The 15,179-nt window shown below is 38.8% G+C and overlaps 1 protein-coding gene across 3 annotated transcripts in view; it reads right to left on the reverse strand.

Moving 5' to 3' along the window:
• The window catches only part of LOC130177811 (nck-associated protein 5-like), a 72,771-nt gene that overhangs the window by 40,241 nt on the left and 17,351 nt on the right, over positions 1–15,179 (reverse strand). For all 3 annotated transcript variants that reach the window (XM_056389779.1, XM_056389778.1, XM_056389780.1), the window contains exons 3-4: positions 6,966–7,056; positions 2,973–3,128 (exon numbers count right to left, since the gene is read on the reverse strand). In XM_056389779.1, the coding sequence (XP_056245754.1) occupies positions 2,973–3,128; positions 6,966–7,056 (247 nt within the window). The remainder of the gene's footprint in view (positions 1–2,972; positions 3,129–6,965; positions 7,057–15,179) is intronic.

Below are 15,179 nucleotides of genomic sequence, written 5' to 3' on the forward strand. Positions count from 1 at the left end.
GCTTGTTTAACTAAAGCTGTCAAAGAGATGTAGTGGAGTAGAACGTACAATATTTCCCTCTGAAATGTAGAAGTGGAAGTATAAAGTAGTATAAAATGGAAATGCTCAAGCAAAGTACAAGTACCTCAAAACTGTATTTAAGCACAATACTTAGAGTAAATGTACTTAGTTACTTTCCACCACTGCTAATACAATTAATGATCCTTCAGCAAACATGGATTTTGATATTATTCAATGACCCAAACAGGTAAACACCCTGAATTCCTGAGTGGAAACAAAGAGGGAGTTTATTATAAAAGCTTTTATCAAAGAGGTAAAAGACAAAACCGCCACCGCCATTGTCTCTCCACTGCTCATGACTGAGCACCAGTGTTTGCTAACATTAGATCATATATGACATTGGAAAATCAAAGGGCGAGCTATCAGCTAGTTAACATTAATTAGCTAAATTGTAACTTAAGGCTAAAATGAGAAACTAGCTAAAATGACTGGTTATCCACAGATACTTGACACCGTCTAATTCAGAAACTCTGAAGGTAAGAAAGTAAACTTTATTAGACAAACTAGAGAGTTTGCTACTGCTAATTATATTTACCTAGTGTATCAACTTGCTTGAGGCACGAGGGCAGAACCTCCAAGATGTGAGCCACTGAGGCAGGCAGACGTTAAGCAAAAAAACTAAACTAAACCAGATATTAAACTAAAATCCAGGTTAAGAAATGGTATGGTCCACTTTAGGGGTGTCTAAATCTTAATCTGGGGGTCAGACTCCCTCAATCCCCCGTAATTGGAACCCTGACTGTGAGCAATATAAGACCTGTTTTTTTTAGCCTATATTTATTTACATTGTGGCAAATTGGCAGTGAAAGTTATGCTGAATTAGTTGTTAGCAATTCTTGTTCATAGTGTACCCATGTCTGCACAGAAAACTCCCACTGGATGACACTGATACTGAAGAAAACTAGATGATTCTCTGGCAAGCTCTGCAGTTACAAGGAAGTTGTGAGTAGTGAGATATTTTCTAAGTATATTTTTGGACGTTTATTTGTGATGAACATTGGAGATAATGATATCCTCACAAAGTGTTAGTCATGCTGAATCCATTCAGATTAGACAGAGTTAGGACTCGGGGGGAATGGGTGCAGTTTTGACACATATAGTGGAAATAAGGTACAATGTAATGCTTCATGCTATTCAATGATTTGTGCAGGGCTTCATGAAATCTCCATAAATTTCATTTAGTTGTCCAAGGATCAGTCTGCATCATTGACTTTAAGCCACTAAGCTACACTTTAACTGAAATATAATTCCTGGATATTCATAGTTGAATAATAAACAATAAAAAAGACAGCGTAAACCGTCTAACACCAATCTGTTTTAAGCCTTCCATTTTACGAACCAACATGTTTTGGTCAACCAACCGAAAGTTCAGTGTTTTCTCAGTCTCACAGACACATTTTGTTTAAGGACAAGCATCTCTACAGATCAGCACAAAGGTGTGACATCCAGTAACCATCCCTCGTCACATCTTCTCGCACCAAAAATAATTACAACTTTTCCTGAGTTTAACAAGTTTTCTCTCTGTGAGCCAAGAAGAAGTTCATTTATATTCATATCTTCTAAGAAGGGACCATGATTATAGCAAAGATAATCATAGTCAAGTAAAATGAGAACAAGATAAAAAATGATTCTCAGGACAAGAAGTTTCTGTTTCTTGGCCTTCATGTAAGGATCTACTGATCATATATATTAAAAAGATAAAACATAACCATATAGAATAGGTCAAAAATCACAACACATCCAGTAAAACAAAGACCATGCAGAATATGACAATGAACTCTGTTTTTAGGGGGATTTCTCCTTTAGGCTATGTGTTTCAGTACATATAGCAGTGTGATCAATAATGGCTGTCTGAGCCCTCTCAACAGATGGTAGGTCCTATTACCTCTTCAGCAGGGAAGGTGTGACAGAGGCGCACTGTACATTCACTGGAACACTGACTCCAAATGTTAACTACCCTGTCAGCATTCTAATTATCACCTCCTGGATATGAACAACTCCTTCGTCTTCTGCTGTCCCCCTGCCCCAAGGATCGCTCTCCTGCATAATGGCCTCTCATTTTCCGTAGTGTACCAGGATGCATAGAGGCATGATGACACACTGATTGTACGTGTTTGTCATCTACATGTCCCATTGATATTTTCAAATGAAGCCACAACATTCAGAAGCTATTAATGACACGTGACAGTGGTTGATTATCATTTGCGCTATTTAATTTAAACAAGTAAATACTTTTGATTTTATAAGCTGATATGATTGAGTTAGACAGTAACTGACATTTTTCATGTCCTACTGTTCTCGAGGAATTGATATCTACCTAAGGCAGCGTTTGTATAATTAGATCTCAGATTGATTTAAAAACAGCTGACCCCTCAGCTAGGAATTTTCCATTTTAACACCATAAAACCCAGTTTGACATCACAAAAATTGTAGATTTCTGCAACATGCCTAAAGGACTTGATGAACCCCAGTAAGAAAAAAAAAGCACAACTAGGTAACGGACCACAGGCCACAATATGCTGACCTCTGCTATAGTAAAAAATGTGATAATTAGTTTATTGATCCGTGTAATTGCTTGTCAGAGTCAAACGATAGGAATGAACTAACAACATATCAACAACCCTGTAATCCATCTTATACATGGCAGAAACAAAAACTTGTAGTGATCAGACGGATCATCTTGTGGCCAATACATCAATGTTCAGTCCTTAGATGACTGCCTGCCCTTGAGCTGGTCACTTACACCAAGTCTCTATATATATCAAGTGAAATGATTCAATTAAACATGCGACAATGTATCGATCAATCTGACATTTCAGGGTTGAGGGGAAAGGACATGGGGAGCAGGAAAAGTGGGGAAATGGGCAACAGTTGGGGGAAGGGGAAGAAGTGGACCATGCAATCCACTTTACCTCCAGGGCTCTGAGTCGCTCTAGCAGGGGATTGCTGTCCTTTGAATTTTCCTCCGATCCACCGCCAGCCTCAGGCGAGATGGGCATTTCCGCTGCTGTGGCTGTGGGACCCTCTAGACTGTCCTGCTGCTTCCACATTTCCTCCAGGAGTTTGTCCTGGAACGCAGAGAGTGTGGATCAAAGATTCATGCCTCAAAGTCACAAAGAAATGAAGAATAATTCTCCATATTAAAGTTGACTTTAAAATTCAACTTCGCCTTACTTTATTAATATTGAATCAAACAAACCCCTGCAATACGTACGACTAATATGTACTGTCGATCTCACTGAGAATCAACACTTCAGTTTGCAGGCTTTGTAGCTTTTACTATATTGCACTGGTTCACCTGTCTGCACGGTTGACTAATTACTCATCACCCCCATAGCAACACCCAATATAAAGCTGTTGGCCAACTCTTCCAGCTTCAACAAATTCAACTGCAAAATACCATGAATTCTCAAATAGTGGCCAATGTGAATAAAAGCATTTAACTCGATGGCAAAGCCAATCAGGGCCTATTTCTACTTTTACCTCTATCTATAAATTCAGTGTTATGTCGATTTCTGCAGCACTAATTCCATCAGTACTGCAAGAGTCATGTCAGGCGTTCCACTTCCATTTTCCCTGAATGAATTTTCACATCAAATGTCTTGAAGCCTATCCTTTATTTTAATTTGAAAAGACACACCAGGAAGTGAAAGTAGCTTTACTGTACAAATGGCAAAGAATAAAAAATGGGAAATGAATATGTATGAAAACATTTCTGTTTTAAAAAAGAGAAGCCAGAGCAGCAGAGTGGTGAGTATGACGTGACTGTTGTTACAGGTAATCCCACTGCCCTCAGTGTTTTATTTACCCAGCCTTTATTAGAAGCCAGACTTTATTTGTTCATGTCAAGCCTCGGCTATCTTATAAATACCATCTTTTATAGGAGAATTTATGATTTGTGCTTTGTCAGTGCCCTCTGAAATGACTAATATGACAATTAAATCATTTGAATTTTGATCTGCCCCTTTATAATTAAGCTCTGGTAAAGTTTAGACAACTAAAAGTATAGACTGTTGCTAGGAGAAGGACATCACTTGTTTTCTCCTGAATCAAAGTCATAAGCTTTATGTATGACAACAACATCAACCTACTGGTGTCAATGCTAGTTAGTGAGGACAGTCTTATTTACACAGCTGCAAGAGCTCACAAAATCATTGGTGTTTTAAAGTGTTTGAACAAGTGATCAATGCTGTCATTTTTTCTGATGAGGACAGTCTCCTCGGCTCCCAAGCTCAAACACGCTGCATGTACTTGATGCCCAGCGTGAAATGGCAGAGAGACAAAGTGGCTGGTTTAGAGGGTGGACCATTTAACAAGCCAAAGAGAGACAAATAATCTCCTCACATGTTGGTGGTCCAAACGAAGGCTGAAAAGCTGGTGAATATTGGACTTTTGTTCAACAGGTGGCACAGAAAAGGGACTCCAGTGGGAAGCTATGTGTCTGCTCAATTAAACTGTGAGGTACAGGAAGGCACTCATGAGATAAATTCAGTTTTTTAAAGCTGAATATTTTCATGGACAGAGAGCAGCAGTGGTGCAGCAAAAGCTTAGTGGGAGAGGGTCAGAGGTTTTGTATGTCCTTGTGATTATGCATTTGTGCATTTGTAACAAAATGATTAAGTTGAAGCCTTAACGGTTAATGTGTCCTTGAATGTAATTTATAATCCATATACTGTATGTATTTTAACTTGGCTTCTCTGACTTTGACTGAGGCTTTTTCCACAGACGTCAGTTCATCAGGAGCAAAACTTCTACTGCAGCAAGCCTCAGTCACCATGACTGTCGGCTGATCCCACACAATTCTCTAACAATCGTCATAGTGGCAGCATGGGGTGGCAAATTATATTTCAGTGGTAACTCTTTTAAATAAGTCAGATTTCATCCCAATTTGCTGGAAGTCACTATAAAACTGGCCCAAACTAAAACATGAAATTCAATTACACTGCAAAAATATTTGGGGAAATGCAGAAACAGAAATAAATTGATTCTGTATAGCATCATTATTTTCTTGAATAAAGTAGATATTCAACATTACCAGGATGTATTGTTTAGAAACAGAAAGCTCAGTGGAACATGGTGGGTGAGAGCTTTTCAGATTTGCTCCTCAACCAGGTGAATAATCACAATCACCTGTATCGAGGTACTCTAATGCTTTAGATTGATTATGGTGCTTTTACACTATCGAACACAATTTATTTCTGGTCCTTATTTTGGGTATATATGTGTCCCTGTCTTTTTCCAAATATATACTCGATATTGCTTATCTAATGTCTTTACTTCAATTGAATCATGAAGATTTTACCTGTGTTTTATTTGAAGTGTTGATCCATAAGAAGATATATTTTTGGGTTTAAGAACCAAAAACCATCTCAATGTACGTGTCCTCTCTCTGGAGTTCCACTAACAAAGGGTCGGTGACACAAGCCAAAAACCAGAAAACCAAACCAAAATCCAGAAACCAAATCCTGCAAGGTTGGTTGGTGGGTCCAGGTGGGCATGACAGTGGTGACTGCTTTGTTGTGACATCACAAAGTTACAGAAGTCCTGACAGCTGGTTTTAAGGCTCAGTTTCTGAATACAGGCTGTGTGCATTTCTCTGTGGACTGAGGCTTTGATTCTTTCACAGTATTAATATAGAACCTGGACCTGCTTTATAATCAAAGTATACATGGACATCTGCCTTTAGACTATATGGACCTTTAAGTGTCATTATTTTTTACTCTGTTTTCTTTTGTCTGATGTATCACTGAAGCTCCTGGATGATGAGATGTTTTCCCAGTGTTTATTGGCCCTTATTGTTATTTTGCATTATTTAGCATTTAGCATTAATGATTAGAGTAAAATGGCAAAAACCAAAGATTAAAAACCTTTGATTCAAAAGAAGAGGCAGGTGGACGGTAGCATAAAAAGGAAAGAAAACTGATGAGGCTGTGTTACATAAGACCCCCTGACTAATTTATTTTATTTTGCACTTTCATCCACACCAACACAACTCATTAACTACATCAGAGCTGAAGACATAAAGTGTGTGCGACACCACTTTTCATACAGTGACATTGTGGGGACTCCATCACCATCCAAAGTAGGTCCCAACAAAGTAAACTATCAAATTATAGCAGCAACATTTTGGGGGGGAAAGTTACATTGTAAAACATTATACTAAAATATATTCATAGGAATTTTAATACGATAGATTGTAATTAATGTAATGTAAATCTTTTTTTTTTCATAAAAAGGTATTTAATCTAGTGCGATTGTTTTCTTTAATGAATTAAAACAATGCTCACTATGATGAGGGTAAGTATTCTTTCCCTAGCCTATACACTTACATAGCTCCATATTGCTTAAGATGGATTACTGCTAGAGTTTTCAAAGCATGCAACACCCAGGCATTCAGTTTTTAAATTTTCCACAATCCCTTTTTCATATTTTTTTAGATACACATTACAGCCTGCAAAAGAAAAACCTCATCCTGCCACTATAATCTTGACAGAGCATATTATAAACGTGATTTGAAACAGTTCTTCAAAGAACTTCAAAGGTAATTTCATAGTGAGATCAAAAGTATATCTAATTCTAAAGTTTTAACATCTGCAAGTTGGATGATTGAAAAGTTAAATCAATCAATCGATTGTTCATATATTTTCTTATTACAGTATCACATTACTGCGAAGAAAATTGTTCTCTAACTACTGTTTGACTTTATCATTTAACCTTTTTTGACAGTTCAGAACAATTTGCAAAATGTGCAGACAAGACTTCACTTGATTCAAATCAAAATGGTGATGGCAGAGGAAACATAAGCATCGCACAAGTGCTGAAAACAAAATGATACCGAAGGACTTAACCATATTTAGTATTATTATATTATTATATTTAGTGGTGACTGGAGGTCCTTCTTGTACCTTGTATGCTTTCATGAGGTCCAGTGGGTCCACCTTGGGGCCCTCCAGTGTGTCCTGGTTCTGTAGTAGTGTTCGCACCGTCTCCTCCATGCTGCGTTCAAGAAGAAGAATATGAGATAAGTGATTGTAAGTACAGAATCAAAGTATTCAGAGCACGTATCAATAGTGTTTATATATATTTTTTATTATTATTTATTTCCAACAGGAATAATCATCTGGGATCATTACTATTTCAAAGCCATTTAAAGGCTCCACCATAAACTGTAATTTAAAACTGACTTTGAAGAACAAGATCCAAATTCACTTTTGCTTGTTTGATGGTAGGAAAAATGGTCGCTGCGGCACGTGCATAGTTCAAAAGGGTTAATTGGTTAATTAATCATAGATGTGTTTTGGGCGCAAGATGCAATTAACCAATCAGAATGCCATCCCCCATTCCCTTTAAAAGCCAGGTATGCCTGCACCTTGGCATATTGTTATTATAACGGCGGATTTGCTCAGTGGTGAAAAAGAATGTTTCTCTGCAGAGGAAAAAGAACTGCTTATAAGCAAAGTGAAAGCTCATGAGCTCACCATCTACTGTCTCACCCAACAGGCCGATTCCTCAGTTGAAATTTGAATAACAAATGCCAAGCGCAAGGTGTTAGGCGCACGGACTGTGTGGGTGTCCTCCTGTTATATGGAGTTATAACTGACCAGTCTGATGTGTGTACAGGTGTATGTAGTAATAGTGTAGTCTGATGTCATTTTTCAGGTGATTCAACGAAGGTTAACACAGTGAAGGCTATTAGTAATGGCACACCTCAAAATGCCGAAAGCGGTACAAACATGTTGGAGAGATGCACGCTTAAAATAACAGTAAAATACTGCGTCATTTACTTCAGACCGGGTTTTTGCTGGTCAATTATGCAATCGCTTTCTGCTGCCTCAAGATAGCAATGGATCAACAATGCACCTGCCCACACCTCATTGTAAGAACAAGACACCCATGGGCACTCAGAATGACGCAAGTGTATTTGCTATTTAATTATTTATGTGGCTGCTGGATGGGAAAATGCCAACGGTGTCAGTCTGAAACCAGCAAAGACACTTAAGTTGTGCTTGAGTTTGAGTTTCTGGTATAAAATATATCCCTTTAGCCATGTTAACCTGCTAGGGTTTAGCTGTTTTACCACGTTCACCATCTAATTCTCGAGTATTAGCATGTTTAGATTCGCTAATCAGCATTAAACACAAAGTACAGCTGAGGGCAAAGTGATTCGTTCTCATTTCAGTCAGGAGCTTCACAAATCAGGATACATCGTCCAGTAATCATGAATGTCGGTTAAAATATTTTCCAAAAACAAATAAAATGTCAACCATCATTAGTCATTAATTGTCTGAAGCCCATGAATGTCTGGACTGAATTTCATGGCCATCCATTCAATAGCTGGCAGACCGGAGTCTGAAGTGGTGAACTGATTGCATCGCTGACCTTCGATCCATGAAGCTAATAAAGATCAACATTTTGTGTTTCTGAGCTCATCATATCTGAAAAAAACAGACACATTTAGTTCCTGTTAACTCACACATGTACAGTATATCAAAAAACATATCAATCGTGTCAGTCAGTTTGGGAGTGAGAGCCAATACCGATTCACTGTTTTGAATTTTGATGGAGGGGATAAACCTTTGTTTCCAGTTGGATCACTAACTGAGCCTTTATGGAATAGTTTATGTCACTATTTATGACGGAATAGCGAAGTTAACAATGTCTGTTTGTATGTAATTATCCTATCCCGGTGAATACGCTGATGAAGTCTGCTAACTGGATGCAGCAATACAGGAAAGTGACACTGATAAATCTGTTGATAGAGGTTCTCGTGTTCAGGGGCATTTCACTGTGATGGATCATCTTCACACTTCATCATTCACAACGACTGCATGAACATTCAACATCAGCACTGGATCAGCTCTCCCTCAGATTATCTGACAGTGTTCAGACTTTTCCACATCCATACACAATGATGCAATGCTGATTGGTAACAGAAAGCCATTTCAGGGTGGTAATGATTTGACAAATGCTGCCTCGTCTACTGAATGAACAAGCAGATCTCATTTTTAAATGTTATTTGATTATAACAATCTGAAAATTATGAAAAAACTTTATTTTTCATTAGAAAAACTTTATTTTTTATTACAAAATATTTTGTGTTTTTATATTTTGGTGGTTTTTTTTAACTTTTTGTCAAAATGTAACAGGTAGATGAACAGAGAAAAATAGAAAAAAAGTTCAGCTGGGGGCAATGGAAACTAGATGTAAACACATTGACATATCATGCCCTTATAATGTTGATATGGCAAACATAGCAAACAGTTGCTTGTTCAAGCAGATACGAAGCAACATTAGCGTTCATTTGGAGTTGTGCTCTCATTCCCTTGAATGGAAACACACTCCTTTTAGCTCTGGTTTGGTCTCCACCAACTTCTGAGGGGCATATTTGGCTCTTTAGCTGCTAAACGTATCATTATGTTCAGCAGCCAGTTGCTAACTTTGTCTGCCTGGTGTTTGGTGTTGGACAGTAAGTGTATGATAATAAGACCTTTCTGCTTTCAACAGCTGCCTGCTGCTGCTGGATATGACACGGATGACAGCGCTAATGCCAGGAACACACTGCCTGCACTGTGTGTGCGGGGCGGCTGCTTCGCTGCTACTGCCACACTCTATCTTTCTGCTTAGTTTGTACAGGATAATGTCCATCAACAGGCTCCTGGAATGTTGGATTTCTTTTCATTATAAATTCATTTCTGATTTATTTTTGACAGTAAAAGTTACTAAAATGTCACTGTCTCCGCATGTAGCTGCTAAAATGGTTCAAAAATACATTTATATCTTTTCATGTGTGTATCATATTCAGATTCAGCCTAGGCATGGAAACTATAGTGAAATGCAAAATGCTATTTTATGTAATGTTGCTGGTATAATGTCAATATGACATCAACAGGTCTTTTTTCTGTCTATTTTTACTGGGAACACATGTGAAAGATAGGTGAAATACCAAATTACTAGATCACATGATAAAGCCAGTTTGTTCCGTGCCTCAGATTTAGTAAAACTGCAAGCAGGAAAAACAAAACAATGAGCTAAAAGATGCTAAATTGCTCCTTAGAGCTGAGGGAAACTCTAGAGTCAGGTGATAAGTGAGCCTGTTCACATTAATCATAATCATTTGAACCATTGTTAATATAAAAAAATGTAGCAGCGCAGCTTTGATGTTTGATTTCAGGTATCATCAGATGCACATTATATGGACAAATTTTCAAAAACCATGTCAATGTATGTTGTGTATACAATATGTTCACAGTAAAGTGCATCATAACCAACTATTTTCAATTTAGATTTTGTTTCATTGGTTTTATTGCTCAGAGCCATTTTATGCAAATTTACATTGTCCTTAGAAATATGATATTTTTACATAAGGCTTCAAAACGCCCATATTACTGCCGCTGACATTTGCTCAAATGGCTTCCCATGTATCAGTGAAGTCTTGCATTGTGATTTTGTAATTGTTTTCCCCCTTGAGCTGTGTGTGCTTGATAGACACTGACCAGTATGCAGTGACATTTTGCTCTGTCACTTCCAGAGCAGTTTTTTCCCCCTGTTTGATGCATGTGGCACAGCCATTAGCATTAGCTGCTGACTGTGAACACACCACTGGCGTTCCCGCCCCAAGTCACTGCCACTGACCTGAAACAAACCCGTCCAAAATGAATACAGCGGGTGGGGTGGTGGCGGGGCGGGAAAATACTGAACTCAAATATTCAGTGGGTTTTAAGTCCAGGAAAAAGCAAACTGAATCATTTCAAGTGAATATCTGAAAGGCCATATGTCACTGTGTGTTGCTCAAAGGCTCGAGGAGGCCATAAAAACTGTCAGGGTTGGTGGTTCAGATCCCATCGGGACCACCCATGCCGACAGTGCCTGCACTTGCTGATGCACTTTGGGTCTGAATGTATCCACTGAATGGAAAATGCTATGAAACTTTAAATTTATGGGAGACCACATGTGGAAGACCCACTGCAGACACTACACTGACTGAGTTCCTGCAGTTTGTGCATGTTTATATGATGACACATATTAGCACACATCAGCAGGCTAGGCTGATTACCTTCCACTTTCAGAATGAAAGCTAGTTAGCCTAGCTTGCTACCCTCCATTTTATGAGTTAAATACAAACTTATGGGTCTTCCAAAATGTCTAATATTGTAAAGGGGCTATGATCCTCTAGTCAGTAGCACACCACAGTTGTCTTAAGGTCAGCTAACCCAGAGGCTCCTACAAATACACAGTTCAGGCTAATAATCTGAATATAATCTGTTTAAAAGCCCAAACATAATAAAAATGCTCCATTTAATACCACATAAACAAACCAGAGTAAGATTTCCATCAGTTGCAGAGGGATAGTTTAGTTTAGGCCTTTTCATGAACTGATTTTACTATGTCAACGATTTAACCTGATATGGCTGTGTTTTCATGGCCTCCATCTTGATGAAAATGCGTCCAGATATGTTTCTCCATGCATGACGTATTTATCACTTTTGTGCATGTTACACAGCTTTTCTAATTAAATGCGACGGTGCATGTTAACACCAAACTGTATTAAATCACATCCCATGTCAACAGTTGAACCGGAATCTTCAGTCAGAATGAAAAAACGTTTGCATGTATCTGAAGCTATTAACACAGATAACTGGTTTTAATGTTGTCTTTAAAAGTTATTTTGTAGTTTCAGTTATTTACTTTGGCTTTATGGCTAGACTAAATCAAAAAAATGCATGGATGAGCCCCAACATTAAAACTTACATATATTACTATAACTTTTATATACATAAAATTCATATTTATTCTTTCTACTATCCCATACAGCACTGACGGTGACATGTACCTTAGTAACAGTTACCTCTGAACCAAGTCGTCTTCCGACAAACTGAACTGAAATAAACATCAACTTTTCACCCCGCCTTCTTTCACCACAAGTAATAACAAAAATTGCAGCGTAAAGGTCAAAGCAAAGACACTCTCTTCATCAAATCCTCCTACAGGTCCTGTATAAATAAATATATCACAAACTGTAACATTATGCAATTCTCTTTCTGCATTTTTCAGTTATGCTTCACAGCTTCTGAGCCTCAGCATCTGTCCAACTTTCGCAATGCAACATGGATCATTTTTCCACCACACTTCAGTCGGTCCTCCTCAAAGTTTAGTCTAATCATCCCTCTCCTTATGTAGTCACACAAATCCACCTGATTCCTCTAAAAATTCATGTTATTCTCAGCAATATTTCATTCATTGCTTCCGATTTTTTTTAGCACTCAGTCATCACTCACCCCATGCTGCTTTCCTACCGATGCTGCTCATTTGAAATGAGGCTAAGCACACAGGTCCTCAGTCTCCTCAGCTCAGACTTAGTCATCGCTGTGTGTTTGTGATTGGGCACTGAGGGGAAAGTGGGTCTCCTGGTCTCTCTGTGGACCATGAGGGGAATAATGTGCAGCTGAGTGCTCTCAGAGAGGGGAAAACAAGCTCCCACCCTGTCTGACTCTACCCTAACAAGGCCTCGTACTCTCCATGCCATCCCAGTCTCATGACTGCAGTCTGGCAGGAGACATCTGTGGTCTGATTGTCCCTCTGTGTTAAACCTCGTCTCAGAAATGCTGCTGAATGAATCTTTGCATTTTCTCTCGCTCAGCTGGTAGGAAACAGGATTGGGCAAAATGTTGCTCTGTGATGCTGGTAACACCACAGACTTTACAAAAACATAAAACTGTTCTGAAGCATGTCATGCTCGCACCACAAACTATAGTTGAGTTGAATGGATATATTGGGCCAACCTTTTCTCAATAGAAACACAGACTGCAATAAAAAAACAACCTAATAGACTCATTTCAAAGACTATGGACCCCATTCATCTACATGACTAACATACACCACCATACACACACAATGACAACTCCACCTAGACACACTCCCCCACCTCAAACTCTATCTCCACTTAAACGGCAGATTAAACAACCCACCAGCTCTGCCAGGACCTTCACATCCACTTACAATAACTGACAGAGAATGTATTTACCCTGCACAATCATTGCTGTTATTATTATTGTTATTATTATTGAAAACATGGACTCTCTCTTTTTCACAATAACATACCACACCCCCCCAACCACCCTCCCCCCCCCCACCCATAACACTAACTAATCGAAATCGCAGCAGTTGCTTGCCAAATTGTGCATATCACAACCCTCTGTATCTCTCTCTCTGCCCCCCTCTCTCTCTTCCTTTCTGTTTTTTCATGTTTTGTCTCTGTCTCAATCCTTGTTGTATTGATTGAATGCACGACAGTTTGTGTCAAGCACACGCTCACCCACCTGGCACTCAAAGAGGCCACGCCCTCAATTATACATAACTTCAAGCCTTAATAAAATGTAAACAGGTGAGTTATATAAACAGTTATCAGGATGGAGAAAATAAGCTAAAGAGACCAAAACTGTTTTTGTACCAGGCTGTAAATAGTTGATTTCTGCTGTAAAGTTGGACGTTTCAACATGGGAGTCTGTGGGGACTGACTCACTGTTGGAGCCGGACTCTAGCTGTCATTAGAGGAACTGCAGGTTTTAGAACTTCAGTTTTTCTGCCCTGGAGGTTGGAGCTTTAGTTCAACACACTTTACAGATCACACACAAATGCATCCATGCATGTGTTCACTGTATGTACATAACGATCCCTTCCTTCTTACCACAGGGGGTTTCTGCTGTTGCTCTGACATTTTGCCACAGGCCTCACTTTTCAAAGCAAGACCTTCAGCTCATCAGGCACAACAATGTATGAATGAACGGCCTACTTTCTCCCTTAAATAGTAACATGACCCCTTTTCCCACCTCAGTGAAAACAGAGCCACAACCAAGCACAAGCTGTATGGGGAAGCCTTTCAATGCCATTCTGCTGCCATGGGTTCTCATCCATGATTTATGTGTATTTGAAAAATAAATCCTAAAATAAATCACAGATGTTCTATTTATCTAAAGAGTAGTCACTACTTTGTTCACAGTTTGAATTGAAGTACTTTGCTCCTACTGGATCCCAGAGCAGCCACACCATGGCTTTGACAGTCCCTGTATAATCTTCTATAATTGTTCTACATATCAAAACAAAATCCTTATCATTGCAGTTACATATCTTTATTTCATTACATTTGCTACCTCATCAAGGTATTTTAAATTTCAAAAAATGTTTTTGAAATGGCTTTTACATTTTTCAGTGAGAGATGAAGGAGGTGAATTTCTTAACTGCTCTGTGTTCTCAAGCACCCTGTGGTTTGCAATGTGTGGTAGTTCTTCTGGTTGAGTTTCAAATATTATAAATGTGCATCAAATAATCAAGTATAACTGTAGTACTAAAATTTAGAGGTGAGCATGAATTTGATCTGGTTTTCTGTTTTTTATATTTCATCTCATGCTTTCACCTGTGATCACTGGTCTCCTCTGCTTCCATCCATCTATCTCTGTCTCCTGCATCTGGCTCAGACAGCAGACAGGGGATGTGCACCTTGACCCTGAGTATGCAGGTATTTTTTTACCTGGACCACAACAGCAGGGTCAGCCCTATAATAGAGAATGTTGCTGACTGACTGACTGAGTCGGCATTATTCCACCACACAGCTGAATGCCATGTGACTGAGTTGGAGTCCGAGATGTGCGCTTCAAGTCCACGTCGCAGTTCACTTCACCTGTACACTGTGACCACCAAACGCTCCAGGTTCACTTTGCCTTTTGTCTTTGTATTTCAGCGCTGCTTCAGACAGACCACATGCTATCGCACTGGGATGCCTGAAAAAACATATAGACTAAACCCTGGCTGCTGGTAATGACCACTGGTGGACGAAGGAGTAGTTTGGTCTGAGGATATAACTACTGTGCTTCTCCAAATATAGTATGAACATATTAAATGGCAACTGTCTACTACTACTACTGCCACTACTACTGCTGTATATGTGTCTTGTTAATTTATTTGGAGACAGTCAGTCAATCGGTGATCAGTGATACACTCTGCACAAAGACAATTTAATTTGTGTAATATGATAGACATGGGAAGTTGTTTTATTGTTAATAAAGATGCTTAAATCAAAATTTGTTAAATTCTAAATGATTTTTTTATGTCCTCATTATGATTCA

This window comes from Seriola aureovittata, chromosome 11, assembly GCF_021018895.1.
Source record: "Seriola aureovittata isolate HTS-2021-v1 ecotype China chromosome 11, ASM2101889v1, whole genome shotgun sequence".
Classification (NCBI taxonomy): Eukaryota; Metazoa; Chordata; class Actinopteri; order Carangiformes; family Carangidae; genus Seriola; species Seriola aureovittata.